We start from the raw sequence: 15,306 nt of genomic DNA on the forward strand, positions 1-15,306 counted from the left end.
CAGTTTGAATATGTATAAAAACTTAGTTTTAATTGATCAATATTACAAATACATAACTTTACAGTGGGAAATATCGTAACAACACTTTGTGTACAATTTTATCTTATTTTTGAAATTTTTATGGAGATTCATCTTAAGTCTACTAAAAAACTTAAGATGACAAAAAACCAAAAGTTCCTGGTAATGTTTTAGGACAAGATATCATAAAAGTTCATAAATTTAAAAAATATTGAAGCAAGTCAATATCTAAGGAGTTATCATAGGTTAAAGGTCAGATGATAGTAATTTGTTAGCAATTTTGCTTTTTTATGTTATTTTCATAATTAACACAGTATAAACCCTGTTGACATTGTATTTATTTGAAAACTAATGGATTTTACATTAAAAAGTACGCTGCCCTGGTAAGTAGCAAATTTTGGTCTTTTGTTTCTTAACAGAAACTTTATTATGTTTTAAAACCTGTCAAAGACTGTACTTTTCGTCTGCTAACCTATAATTGGCTGTGAGAGATAAATTAAAGTTTACAATTTAGTATAATAATTTAATTAGTTTTTTATTGTTAAGTACTTAATATTTTGTTTTTATTTAAAGTAAACTTCTTAATGATAAGTTTTTAAAGTTTTAATATTACTATTTACTAAGATTAAAAGGATTCAATTAAACAACATTAAATTTTTGTTAACTTTGAAAATAAAATAAAATTTTTAGCTAAATACAAAAAAGTATGTTGAATGAGTTACTGGAACTTTTTAATCATGAAACTTGATACTTGAAGAAATTTTTATAAAAATTTTAATTTTTAAACAATTTTCTTTAAGTCCTTGAAAATCTTGCTTAACATTCTACATCTAATTCATGTTTATACAATAGTCTTAAAAATTAGTTTCTTATCATTTTTTAGAAAATGCATCTAGACCATGGTTTTCTAAACTTTATTTTCAAATTGCCCCCTTTAAATAGATTAAAAAAGCCATCGCCCCCTCGAACAAAACTACTCAAAAATCTACCATTTAAAACACTAAGACCTTTTTTTGTTTTTGATCTTCATCTGCAACTCAAGAATGTCTAGTGTAGGTTTCAAAATTTTAAAATTGCCCCCCTTACACCCCTTTACTTATTATTACCCACTTTGAGAAACCCTTATCTAGATAGTTTTTATTTGTTAAAAAACAAACAGAAACTATAAATTATAACTAGATATTTCAGACTTTCTATATATCAAGACTTTAACTAAGCCTCTAAAGCATTCTAATGACAAGGACTGGGTTGCAATGAAATAAAGCACATTTAAGATAGTTAATACAGTATTTTTCAAGTATGTAATTCAAAAATATTTAAAACAACCTTTTTATGTTAAGTTAAATTTACTACTAACAGCGTGAAAAAAAAAAACTTGTAATTAAAAGAAAGTGGATGAAACTACCAAAAAATCCTATTTTCATATCGGTAATACTTAAATACATAGCTTAGATTATATTGAAAACTTCTATAGATTAAATTTTACTCTTTTTTATTTATGGTGACTTTTTGTATTTGTTAGCATAACCTAATTGTTTTTATTATACTTTTCCAAATATTGTTGGAAAAAAAATCATTAATATCAAACTTCATAAATCTTTGTTTAATTTTGTTGGCTGTTATATCATTCCAATGCTTTTTGGTGCTTTTCCATTGCTTGAAGTCATTTGTTTTCCAAATTGTTTTTTAAATGTTCTACTATTGTTTTGCTAATTTAACTCATCATGGTTTTTTGGATTTATTAGTCTATCATCTGGTTTGTGAAATTACTTTTGTGATCTTTTAATGTAACATAGTGTTGTTTTAATGTATGATTGTCAATTTGTTTTTTAATTACAATAATTTTAGCTTCTTTTTTATACTGTTAATAACAATACATTGCTTTAATTGAAGGTTTTCTGACTAACTTTTTTATCAGTTTATGTATCAAAGGTTTTGTAATTTGTATAACTTTGTTGTTTTGTCTGCAGCTATGAGTATTTGTTTCTTTTTTTGACAATCTTAATATCTCCGTTGATTAAATTATAAATTTGTTGTTAATGTTTCTTAACTCAAAGTGTTTAACTTTTAAACATATAATCTTCAAAATTTTAAGATTTTTTCTTGCTTTAAAAGAAGTTTAGCTTTAAATCTAAATGGCTTTATTTTCTAAAAACTTTCTTTGTGGTAATGCAATGGAAAAGTACTGATCTGGTTCTTCTACAAAAGTTTCTTACTTTGTAGATTAATTTCAGTCGTGGGTTATTTTCATTGAATACTAAGAATACTTAAAATCGACTAGTCAAATTTAACTCTTAGAAATTGTGCCATATTTAGTATAGAGTTGACTCAATAGAATTTCTACGGCCTTGCTATTTAAGCTTTCTTTATTAAAATTATGGCTAATTATAATGGCAGAAGAACATCTTAGCTTTGTCAAAAATGGTCAAAAACCTTTCTATTAAGTCTTTAGCAGTTTTCTATAACTAAAAATTCAAGTTACTCATAAGTAAAGAACTAAACATAAGAGCATTATGAAATTTTTAAAAAGTTACTTAAATTAAAATTTAAAATAAAAGTTATGTTTAACTAAGCCTTGCAACCTTTCAGCTTTGTATAACGAACCAAAACAATGGAAGATTCAGACATGGACATGCTAGCAGAAGTGGTCTTTCCCGAAGACGTGCAGCAAGTGTTAGATGAGGTGTTTCCCTCGGACGACCCGCTGGAGCAGGCCAACTTCAACGTGGTCGACTACATCAACCAAATCTTTCCAACCGAGCAGTCCCTGTCCAACATTGACGAGGTGGTGTCCCAGGTCCAAACCAGGATCCAGGACCTGGACGGCGAGGTTAAAAAGGCGGTGAGGCAGCAGACCACCGCTGGCCAGGTTGGCTTTTGTTTTTTATATGTTAAATTAAACAAAGGTCATTAAGGTTTTTTACAAGAAGAAAATTTGCACTAGTATGACAGTTTAAGTTTAATATGTATGTCATATTTTATAGTTCATATAAATTTAAATTATTTTTGAGTTTTTTTTATATATGTAAAGTATTCCTGTTCAGATATATCAACCACAATTGTTTTTGGTAACTTTTCTAATAAAGTTTTTTTTTTTTACTACAGAGTATTTTAATTATAATTGATGTTTTACTATTTATATTACAAGTTTTTTCGATTTCTACGTTTTCTGTTCTTTTATAATTATATAAAAGTTGTTGATAGTTTTTTTTTTGCATAAAGAAGTTTTATCTAAGTCATTTACAGTAGTAATACTTGTATAAATGATTTCTATTGGAAATTAATTATTATTTACAAAAAAAATTATGTCAAGTTAAGGCCACAGGAAGTAAATCACTTGTTTTATACATTATGAAGTAATCTATTAACAGTAAGCCTTAGGGTGCTGAACTACAAATAGAGCATGGAATTTTGTATAAACTAAGTGTTTGTAAATTTTTTCAAAAATTAAAATATAATGTAGCCCAAGATTGAGGCAATTTTTTTCCAAACAAAATAAAAGTATATTAGAACAAAAGTTATCATACTTGAACTATTAGTTATCTAAAATTTTTTTGCTTTAAAGTTTTTATAATAAAAAAATACATATATTTTAAACTAAAAAATAAACAACTTAAACTCATATTTAGATTGTTTTTGTGCTGTAGTAGCTATAAATTGAATTTATGTTCAATAGATGTAAATTATAAAGCTTCTATAACAACAAAGAACACATTATACTGAAAGTATTAATAAAAGTTAAAAATAAGTTATATAGGGTGTTTTCGAAAACAAAGTAAGCTAATATTGTTTATTTAAGTTTTTTTTCTTTATTTGAGTATATTTTTCAAATGTTTTTTAAATACTACTAAATCTAAGGATTTGAAAACTTAAACTCTAATTGTGCAGAAAATAACAGGTTTCCTTAATAAAGTACAAATAGCTTCTAGTTTGATCAAATTGAAAACATTACTACAAGTTTTAATAATTTAAATATTTTTAGCTTATAACTGTTTGCACATGTTGAATTATTTACCAAATGTTCTGCAATGAATGCTGCTGATGTGCATTTAAAATCTTGACCGATATGTCATCCTTCTTTTCTGAAAAGCAAAACCTCTCTACACTCTTTGGGACATGCCCCTTTATACTTTTTCTTAGATGTCTTGTTGTCAATTCAATATAGCTTGCTTCACAACAGCAGCAGAATTGGTAAATTACTTTTATTTAAGTTTGATATTGGATCTTTACCACCTGGTGTTGATAGTGATTTTGGCGTGAAGATAATCCTAGGGTTTGCTGCATAATAAGTATTTATTACTAATTGTTTAATTTAATTTTCTAACATTTCTGAGCTATTTCTAAACTTGATAAACAAAGCTTTGAATTTTTTTTTTAATTATTGAAAGTATAACTTTTATTTGATAGAAGTTCTTTTATGGTTATACTGTAAAGGTTTTTTATTTCTAAAGACATCAAAGATTGATTTAAGCGAAAGGCTTTCAAATTGCCTTTGCTAACTGGTATAACTTTTAATGTAGACAGACTTTTCTAGTTACAGGCCTACTGTGCTATAGTTATTTTTAACTCTTTTAAAAATTCTAAGTAGTTTGGGTATAAAAACGAACAAAGTAAGAAAGTTCAATAGGCTCTTTATGAGAGGCAAAACAGAGATCCCATTTACCTTGATTTCTGCAGCTTTACAAAAAAAAGATTTGATTCTCCTAGATAAAATTAGGAATTTCTAAAAAAGGACTTGATTTTTCTTTGATTTTACATTTTGTGTTTAACCATTTTTTTTTTCTATCTTTGTAATTAAGTATAATAGTCTTAAAAATTGTTTGTATATAACTAATACAGTAGTTACAGTTCTAAACTTGAACATTTTTTATGAAGTAGTGTATTTGTTACCTTTTTAGAGTTTTATATGGTACTAAGTTTCATTAAAATATCTCATCAGTTATAAATATTAAACGTTTTAAGATTTAAGATTAATTTTTTTTACGTGATCAGTTTTATAGAATTTTTTTATTTTTTACAACATATAAGTGAAAAAATAGATGTTTATTTCTAAATGACTTATTTACATAAAATAGTAATCAAATATAGTTTTTGAAGAGATTACAGTAAACTTAAAGTAAGTAACTAACTTGCTATTTATTTTCATTCTAATTGGTAGAAAGTTATAGTTAAAAGATATATATTAAGAAACTTATTTGATTTAAAAAATTATTTATTCATTATTTTTACTTTTACTTTATTAATTGGAACATAATAATAATTGTTGATATTTGTTAAATATTAGTATTATTTTTAGTTTCATATAGATAGTGCTTTGCTATTAGTTTTTATAGCCTGCCAACTATTACTATGTTGTTTGTATATTAAGTTAAAATATGTGACTAGACTAAAAAGAATAATAAACAAGCTAAGATGACAAACCGAAGGTGACAGTAACAGGGTTGCTACAAAATCAGGAAAAGTTAGGAAAACCGAAAAAAAAAATATAAAAGTCAGGAAAAATGGGGATTTTTGAAAAAAAATCAGGAAAAGTCAGGAAATTTGATATAAACATGCTCTTAATAAGAAAATTTATCATCACTAAACATTTTATTTTTTTATTTTTGATTATTTATTTTGCTTTCGCAATTCATATTTTTTTGGGTCTAATTGAATTTTTGGAACTTTTTAAAGTCTTTTGAGTCTTTGGTTATGTGTTTTTGAATCGGTTTTAATTAAAAGTTTAATTTTTAAAGGCAGGAAATTTATTAAAAATATTTTATTAGCTCATAAAGAATTAGAACCTATTAGTAGACATATTTATTTTGTTTTTAATTTCTATTTAAAAACTCTTTTAAGATTTAAAAAACTTTTATTGACAAGTTTCTTTGAATCTTTCTGGATTTTGTCAAGTGATGCATTAAACAAAAACTGTATTTTTATGAAAACATTTTACTTAACCAAATATATATTAGTTGACTTATTATTATACTTAGGTCCAGTGCAGCAGATTGCATTAGCTTTAACTCAGGGTGGACATTTGACCTAGAGTTTAAACATTTTAGCAAAAAAACTAGAAAAACCAGGAAATTTGAACAACTTATTCCAACCATGAAATTTAGAAAGAATAAGAAATATACTTGTTATATACAAAGAAATATTTATTATTCAGGATTTTTAAATAATAAAACAAATTTAAAGAAACAATACAGCATTTTTTAAATAAATTTTTAGTACTAAAAGCTTTTATTCATTAAATTTATTTTTATTTTTTGACTTAAAACAGACAATAACACTTGTACTTTAAACCCATAAAGAAGTCAGTGACCATCCTGTTTAACTGTTTATTTTATACTTGATTGTCTAAAAACAAGACTAAGCTTTTCAAAGAATTAAAAATAGTTATTAATTATAAGCTTATATATCTTTTATTCTATTTTTCTAAAATTTTTGAATCTTTAATGCTTGAGAAATTAAAAAGTTTCTTTTTTTTTTAGTCTTTGATATCCTATAGTTTTAGGGGGTTCACGACTATTCAAATTCGGACAATTCAAATTCCGACAATTCAAATTGTTAATAAATGATTGTAACGACTAAAAATAAAAAAGTATTGTATATTTGTCTACAATAAAAAATACATATGTAGATCATGTTAATATCTACAGGCCATTTTTTTATTTTTGTAAAAAATTAAATACTTTTTGAGATATGGTTTGTATAAAGTAAAAAACATAGATATTTTTATTAATTTTAAAATATCTTGAAAAGTGTTTTAGATTTTGAAAAAAAGAAAAAAGTGGCTTTAGATATTATTAAGATCTACATTTGTGTTTTTTTAGTTTTTTCAAATTTATATTAGTTATTGAGATATAGTCCTTTTAACATTTTTTTAAGAATTTGAATTGTCGGAATTTGAGTTGTCCGAATTTGGATAGTCATGTAACCAGTTTTAGGACAATTTTTTAAAACCTTATCTTTTATAAATTATGCTCAATTTTCAAGAAAGAGATTTTAATTTTTTATAAGGTTTTTGTTATTATTATTTTCTTTGCAAAAAACAAAAGACTATTTTTTACTAAAAAACTTATTTTTATCTAAAAAATTTTTATAATAGTTAAAAAAAATATAATAAACGTTAAAAACAATCAGCTAATTTTTTGTTTACAAAGTTTTAATTGAACTATTACAACAACACATAACTTTTTCACAGCATTGCTTTTAATTCTTCCATCAGTGGTTTTTTCATTATAACAATCAACACTGCAAATTTATGTTAATTTTTTTTTAAAGCCCTGTACATTTTCTAGTTTTTCTTTTTTCTTTAAAGTAATATTTCTCTTTTTATTCAAATTATTTGATAGTCTATATCTACTAAGCATTTACAAGAAGTAAATAACAGCATATTTTTAAAACTTAATTTAAATCCACTGTATTTACATATATTTTTATAACTTATAAAGCACTTATTTGTATTTCAAACTGATATGCTTCATTATATTTGTTGCTTACACCTAACCAGCTGGTAATATAGCAAAAAGTTTGTTGTCTACAATAAACAAAACTGATTGCTGTTGTATTCTGCATGTTACTACAATTTAAGCACTTTGTTTGTATAATCAATTTACTTCTAAAGTTTAAGTTTTGTTCATTTAATTTAACTTAGTGAGTTCTCTCTTGGTAAGACTAGCTTTAATTTTTTTTAGCATAAAGCTCCTTAATCTTTTATTAGCTTTTTTGTTTTTCTTTCTACTTTGAATTCTTGTTAGGTTGTACAATATACATTTGATAGTTAGGAGCTATTAACTCTTTTATTTTTTATATCATTCCAATTTTCGAGCCACCTCTTGAGAAATTTGTTGGTGTAGATCAGGGGTTGGCAAACTGCAGCCCACGGACCAAATGAGAGCAAACATTTTTTACTCACAAGGTACTATTTAACTGATAAAAAATTTTTTAAAAGCAATAAAATATGATGTTAAAAATTACAATTACAATTTTTTAGTAAATACTCTTTAGTAGTGCTCTATTGTTATTTTTTCAATTTTTTTGTTTAAAAAAGTATTTTTACGTTTTCTTGTATGACTATTTTAAAATGCAGCAGACTTTTTTCTATATAAGCTTTTTTGTTTGTAAAACTTAACTGCGACTTACAAAAGGCTGCTGACTCATGGTCTAGGTCAGGGTTTCCCAAAATGGGCCCAGTGGCCTTTATGGGGCCATGACAGATTCTCAGCGGGCCATGTGCAGTTAAGGAGCCACGTAGGTGCCATGAGCTCATAATTTGAAACTTAGTCTAGATATTATGGAGTTGTTGATAAAAAGCATAAAAAAAGGGCTTAGGTGCTTTTAGTATTAGTTTTTTGAGTAATCTCGTTAAACCATAGCTTTTTTAATTTCTTTAAAGGGGGCAAGTTAAAAATAGTTTGAGAAACCTTGGTCTAGATAGAAACTAATGAGTATTGAATAAAAAGTAAATATTCAGATGCTTAGTTTTTAAGAGTTGCAATATAAATAACTTTGTTAGTTTATGTTCAAACATACATTAGAATTACTAAGGTATTTTAAGATGTAAAACAGTTATTTCAAAGTAAATTTTTGTGGCCTTCAATTTTAAGGTTAGCAAAAAACCCTGATCTGGTATTTATTTGTTTTGAAACAGGAAAATTAGTTTGTATGCATTATCTTTTGTTGGAAATATGTCAATATAGAACAAAATAATTAAAAGTTTTAAAGCCATATACTAACAACATTTAGAATATAAAACAAACTGCATAGGAATTGAGAGTTAATGATGTTTCTAAAAACGTGTTTTTATTCATAAGAAGTTTAGAAAATACTTGAATAAGTTTTTTATACTTAACAACTAATCAAATTTTTGAAAACATGACAATTTCAAGTTCCAAACAAACGTACTAACATCTCGAAGACTTTTTCAACATTAACTAGCTACTCGTACTCAATAAGTAATATCAGGAAAATTACTTTACCTGGAAAAACCTGAAATTTGACAATCTAGGCAAAAAAAACCTGGAAAACCCTTGCAAATATTTTGAAAAAACGGCTGGCAACCCTGTAATATACAAATTTGATAAAAAAATCGTCTAAAATAAAAAATAAGTACAATAAATTAACCAAAAAAAAATCAAAACGTCCCAGGCGGGCGAGGAGGCTCTGATGGAGGCGCAGAAGTCGATCAGGGAGCTGTTCGACAAGATCAGGTCCATCAAGGAGCGGGCGGAGCAGAGCGAGCAGATGGTGGAGGAGATCACCAGGGACATCAAGCAGCTGGACGTGGCGAAGCGGAACCTGACCACCGCCATCACCGCCCACAACCACCTGCACATGCTCATCAGCGGCACCGACACGCTGGAGACTCTGACCGCTAACAAGTTGGTTGCAGATTTTTGTACAAGTTGTTATAGAGCAGTGGTCGGCAAACTGCTGCCCGCGAGCTGATTAATTTTTTTTTAACTAGTTAGATATATTAACATTCTCAAAAAACAAAAATTAGGTTTTAGTACTATCTTTAAAGAATAATCTAACGCCTTTTTTTTGTTTAAAAAAGTATCTTTAAATTTGTTTTTTAAAGCACATAAAAAACGTTCCTCTTTTGACCTGCCGACCCCTGTTGTAGAGTGTTGAATAACTTTACGTTAAACCAAAACTGATCTTACCATGAAAATAACTTTTTAAAATGTCTATTATATCCTGTAAAACATTGTATGTTTATATCCCAATAAATTTCACCACTAACAGATTAGTTTGTTTACAAGTGTAGTAGGGACATCGGTAAGGTACGCTGCTTGAACCAAGGCAAAAGTGTGTACCTTGCGTAGAATGCGTATCTTTCAGTTATGAGAAAATTTTTACCCTGTTCGCACTGTTTAATAACTAGTATCTTTAACTTTTAAAATAAAAATACGGACTATTGTAGTTTATCTTAAAGTTACAATATTTTTTCAAAAAAGTTGTTTTATTTTGAGTTAATTATATTGTAACCATGTTTTCCTTCATTTAGTTTTATTTTTAATATAAAATATCTTAAATTTGTTTTTGTTTTTTTAGGACAGTGTGGAACTACTGAAGAATTTTTAAAAATCTAAAAGAAACAAAAAAAAGTTTTTTATAGTTTAGAGTAGGAAACAAAACTACTTTTATATTATTATTCTAATTTATTTTGCACATAAAAACAGCCTTAATACAAATAAGTAATAATACTAGACTGTTCTTGATTTAGTATGAGCAGCAAAAATTACTGGCAATCTTAATAGTAAAAAAAATATATCAATAGGTAAGATCATTAAAATAAAAATTCACAAGCTATTTTAGATTCCAATTAGTTGATATGTAATAGAAAACCTATCTTTAGTATTTAAATATTTAGTTTAGAAATGTTATAAGAAAACTGTGCTTAGTTATTTAAGCCATCAATTAAAGCACAATAACGTTTAAGTATATATTTTCAACTTTACTAAAACATACTGCTTTATTTTTAGAATCTACCTGAAAAATAATAACTAAGTGTGAGCTTTTATTTCGATTATGTAACTAATTAAATAAATTTAAAAAAAAGTTAACCATTAACTGTTTATTTCCACCAACCAGCTATAATGACTAATATTAAGAAATTCTTGTCTAAATATAGCGAATCTAAATTATTAACAGTATTTAATTACAACTTCGAACAATAGTTAATAAATAACTAAACGTATATAATTATATAATATAAATCTACCTTCAAAATCAAATGAGGGCATTTAAATTACTGACGTAAAATAAATCTAGCTACCAATTAAAACAACCGACAATAGCTTAGATTTAATTTTTTTCAAATAAAAAAAAACTTTCTATTTAAAATAAGCTATAGGAATTTATTTTTTCGGAGAGCGTTTTCACCATACATGGGGCTACGTATAGAAACCTTTTAAAATAAAGTTACCTCAAAATGAAATTTATTGATATAGAACAAACCTTCAATAGATTTTTTTTAAACCTACCTTGAACCAACATAAGTTAGACACCAAAAACGCAGGGTTAAAATATTTTTAAACAAACCTACCTTGAATTAATTTTATTATTTCACAAATTATACACAGAGAGTACGGCGAGGCGGCGGGATTGTTGCAGGGAGTTTTGAACGTGATGGAGCAGTTCGACTCGTACAAGCAGGTGGACACAGTCAGGTAAGAAAAAATTAAGTTGACATACAAGGTGTATATTAAGTCGTAGTACGTATGCATTTGAAAATACTCGTATTTAAACTTATCAGTTAAAATTGTTTTTACTGTTAAGATTTTTTTTTTTTTCTTATCTTTTTATTTGTGGAACGAATGGTGTTTTAATTGTTACTACCTTTTAAAAAAGGGAGTTGTCAACCAAAGTGAAGAAAATCAAGGAAGACCTGACCAAGCTGGTCATAGGCGAGTTCGATCGCGCCTTCGGTGATTCCCCGCACCAGAAAGACTTGGGCGTGCTGAGGCAGTGTTGCGAGGTGGCGGACGTGTTGGAGGCGCGGGTGAGGCGGGTGATGCTGAAGCGGTTTCTGGGCAACCAGTTCAACGAGTACCTGGTTTTGTACGACAGCAGTCAGGAGGACGCGTGGCTCACCAACATCACCAAGCGGTACAGGTGGGTGGATTAATTGGCAAATAGTTTTAGTGTTTTAGAATAAATGAAGTCGAAGTGTTTTTAAACTTAAAAAACGAGTTAATATAGTATCTCTTTCGAGTCTGCTTTTGGTGCTTTTTTTAAACAAAAAACCTTTTTATAATAAACTTTTTATTTTGTTTGTTCAATGAGTTTGTTGATATATTTCGTCTTTAAAGCAAGTAACCATTTAGCTTTTTTAGTTCAAACATAAACTTTTTTATCTTACAAGTATCAAAAATCATTTGAACGAAAAATTGTTATTCACACAACAAAACAACCACCATTAACCATTCAGATGGGTGAAGGAGCTGCTGGTGTCTTTCGAGGAGACCCTCTCACCCATCTTCCCCAAACACTGGGAGGTTTCCGAGGAGATCGCGGTGGAGTTCTGCCGCATCACCAGGGAGGAGCTGGGCAAGGTGATGCGGCAGCGGCAGTCGGAAATTGACGTCAATTTACTATTGTTCGCCATCCAGGTTCGTTATTTGTTGTGCAGACTTGAGAAGGTTTTTTTAAAGTTGCAAGATTGGCTGTGAACAAATTTTAAAAAGTACTCAAGCATGCCACATAAAATGAAATACAGTAACCTCTCGCTTATTTACGCACATTGCGTCCACAGAAAAAAATGCGTAAAGATACGAGAGATCGTAAAGATACGAGAGGTACCAAATATACTTACTATAATGGCTGTTTTTTGATAATGCTTCTAGTTAAAAGCAGACTGGGTACTTTCTTACTTTTAACAAATTGTTTACTTTATTTATAAATCTGAAAACAAAAAATAAAACTATACATCCATTAAAAAAAAGGATTCAAATTTATATAAAATAATACTACTAGTAAAAAAAAATACTAATTCTAATAACAAGTAGATTTTGTCTTAATTTGTATGTGACTTTTTTGATACTTAACATTTATATTCTTATGTACTTGGCAAGTTCAACTTATAAATAAGCATTAGTTTACAATAAAGAAATGGTGTGATGTCTATATTAAAATCTGTTTCTATAGTCTTCTACAAAAATATGCATTTGGTGCTGTAATGGACTTCTTCTTTTGAAGAAAAATATATAAAATATAAGAAAAATGATTAATAAAAGTTGTTTATGTTACTACATTTATTTTTAGTTTGACCTCTACCCATATAAGGATAAACTTAAATTTAATCTCTTATTGTTAACAAAATTTATGATATACTGAGGTATAACTAAATGTTCATCAATTAGTAGAGGAACATAAGTATACAAAGTCTAAAGATATAGAGAGGTGTATTAGCATTTAAAAAAATATTTTAAAATAAAAATAAACAGTAGACCTCATTTGTGCAGTTAAAAGAAAAATTAAAATTTTTATTTTTGAATTTTTTGGAACTTTAAAATGCGTAACTAAACGAGAGTGCGTAAAGATGCGAGAGGTTACTGTAAATAATTAAATATATAAGAAACTTTACATCAAATTAATATTAAAAAATTTAGCGTTATTAAATGTTTTGTTTGTTTTAACTCAAAATATTGTTATCCAGCACACGAAAAAGTTTGAGAAATTATTAGCCGACCGCCTGACTGGCGCCACCGTGCGGAGGGCCAAATCCGCCGAGGCCGCCACCAACCCATTCCTGCAGGGAGAAAAGAAAGAAGTTGAGGAGAAAGTCGATGAGGAAGGGGAAAGCCCGTTCGTGAGAATAATCTCCGTCTGCTTCGAGCCGCACCTGCACATCTACGTGCAGTCGCAGGACCACAGCTTCAGGGAGCTGATGGGCAAGTTCGAGCGGGACATCAGCGAGAAGGTGGAGGCCGTCAGGAGCGGCAAGTTGACGGAGAGCTTCGAGGGGGAGGAGCTGGCCAGCTGCGGCGTCCTCTTCACCTGCTACCGGAAGTGCCTGAAAAACTGCTTCGAGCTGTCCACCGGCAAGCCCCTGTGCGACTTGGCGTTGATATTTCAAAAGTACTTGAGGGAGTACGCGAGCAAGATCATGATGAAGAACCTGCCCAAGCTGTCCAACCAAGCCTCCAGCAGCTCGGCTTCGAGCGTCCCGGGTCCGCTGAGCCTGCAGGCGGTGACCAACCTGATCCTGAAGGACAACCAGGCCAACCAAAACTCCAGGCTGAGCGACGGGGAAGTGACGTTGACCTGCTCCATCCTGACCACCGCCGACTACTGCCTGGACACGGTGGCGCAATTGGAGGAAAAGCTGAGGGAGAGGGTGGACGGCCACCTGAAGTCCAAGATCAACATGACGGAGGAAAGGGACATTTTCGGGTCCGTCATCTCGAACTGCATCTACTTGTTGGTGCAGGACCTGCAGCTGGCCTGCGAGCACCACTTGAGCGACATGTCCAAGAGGTCGTGGACTTCGTTGGACTCGGTGGGCGACCAGAGCTCGTACGTGACCCTGGTGGAGGCCTGCTTCAAGAAGACGATCCCGCTGGTCAGGGCCAACCTGTCGAAGGCCAGGAAGTACTTCACCCAGTTCTGCGTGAGGCTGGCCAACTCGTTCGTGGCCTCGTTCGTCTTCCACCTGTCCAAGTGCAAGCCGATTTCCACGGTCAGCGCCGAGCAGCTCCTCCTGGACGCCCACTCCCTCAAAACCCTCCTCCTCGCCCTCCCCTCGATCGGCTCCAAGGCTCCCAGAAACGCCCCCAGCTCCTACACGCGCGTCGTGGTCAAGGGCATGACCCGCGCCGAGATGCTGCTGAAGGTCGTCATGACGCCGCACGAGCCCACCGCCCAGTTCGTGGCCTCGTGCATGCGGTTGCTGGTGGAGGCGGACCAGGACCAGGTGCAGAAGGTGGTGGACATGAAGGGGCTGAGGAAGGTGGAGCAGGCGCCCATACTGGAGGCGTTCCGGCGGGGGCTGAAGATTTCGGATAAGGGGAATTCCCTGAACAAGCAGGAAAGCGACGATTCGTCGTTCAGGATCAAGAAGCTGGAGAACTTGATCAAGAAACGCTTGTAAGCTTGTTTGCCCTCGTTTTTATCTATGCTTGACATTTTTGTTTAAAATTGCTGGCTGCGCAAAATACAATGTTTTTGTTAGATTGTTGTCCATTTGTATGTGTAGATATTTTTTGTGAAATAAGTATTTTTGTATCCACAGTACTTTCATTATATTATTATAATTTTACTCGTTACATTTAAAGATTTGTTCCTTTTATGTTAGTAAAATGTTTATTGATTTTTTTTTATAAATTTTTATTTATGTTGTGCTATGCTTCACATATTATTTGCTTTATATTTAATTATTTATCAGATCTCTATAATAATTTTAAAATTCTTAATTAATTGTTATTTATTTTTGTAGTTTATAACTATACTCTAGTTTCTAAACTTAAAAATTTTAAATTTCAACACTGACTTTTGCTTACAAATATAGTTGATTAAAAAAAAACTATTTCATAATTTACGTTTCTATGTTTTATTTGTTTTAGATCGAATAATTTTTTTTATCAATATAATTTACATTGACTGCTTCTATTTTCCTGAAAAAAAAAACTAATTAAAGCTTTTAACATTGTACATGTTCGTAGTTATTTATTCTAATCAATGTTAAAAGCTTTCTAATTTTTACAATTTTATTTAGTTTTTAAGTAAGTTTTCAATTATTTTTAGCTTCTCTTTTTTCAATTCCATTGAAAAATTTTGATTTAAGTTTGAAAAACT

The 15,306-nt window shown here is 29.9% G+C and overlaps 1 protein-coding gene across 1 annotated transcript; it reads left to right on the forward strand.

Moving 5' to 3' along the window:
- Nucleotides 1-2,637: 2,637 nt before the first annotated feature.
- LOC145841988 (vacuolar protein sorting-associated protein 53 homolog) lies at nucleotides 2,638-14,857 on the forward strand. Its single transcript, XM_082949316.1, has 6 exons — nucleotides 2,638-2,887; nucleotides 9,154-9,386; nucleotides 11,094-11,180; nucleotides 11,362-11,625; nucleotides 11,942-12,122; nucleotides 13,169-14,857. Exons 1-6 carry the CDS (start codon nucleotides 2,645-2,647, stop codon nucleotides 14,600-14,602), a joined length of 2,442 nt encoding a protein of 813 aa, XP_082805442.1. The 5' UTR covers nucleotides 2,638-2,644; the 3' UTR covers nucleotides 14,603-14,857.
- The last annotated feature ends 449 nt before the right edge of the window (nucleotides 14,858-15,306 follow it).

This window comes from Thalia democratica, chromosome 8, assembly GCF_965202585.1.
Source record: "Thalia democratica chromosome 8, ktThaDemo2.hap1.1, whole genome shotgun sequence".
NCBI classification, from domain to species: Eukaryota; Metazoa; Chordata; class Thaliacea; order Salpida; family Salpidae; genus Thalia; species Thalia democratica.

Excerpts from the sequence above, each read along its gene's own strand:
- LOC145841988 (XM_082949316.1), top strand. The coding sequence starts at position 2,645 with ATGGACATGCTAGCAGAAGTGGTCTTTCCCGAAGACGTGCAGCAAGTG. Across the intron at positions 2,888-9,153 it reads AGCAGACCACCGCTGGCCAG|GCGGGCGAGGAGGCTCTGAT; the intron begins GTTGGCTTTTGT and ends AAAACGTCCCAG. Across the intron at positions 9,387-11,093 it reads GAGACTCTGACCGCTAACAA|AGAGTACGGCGAGGCGGCGG; the intron begins GTTGGTTGCAGA and ends AATTATACACAG.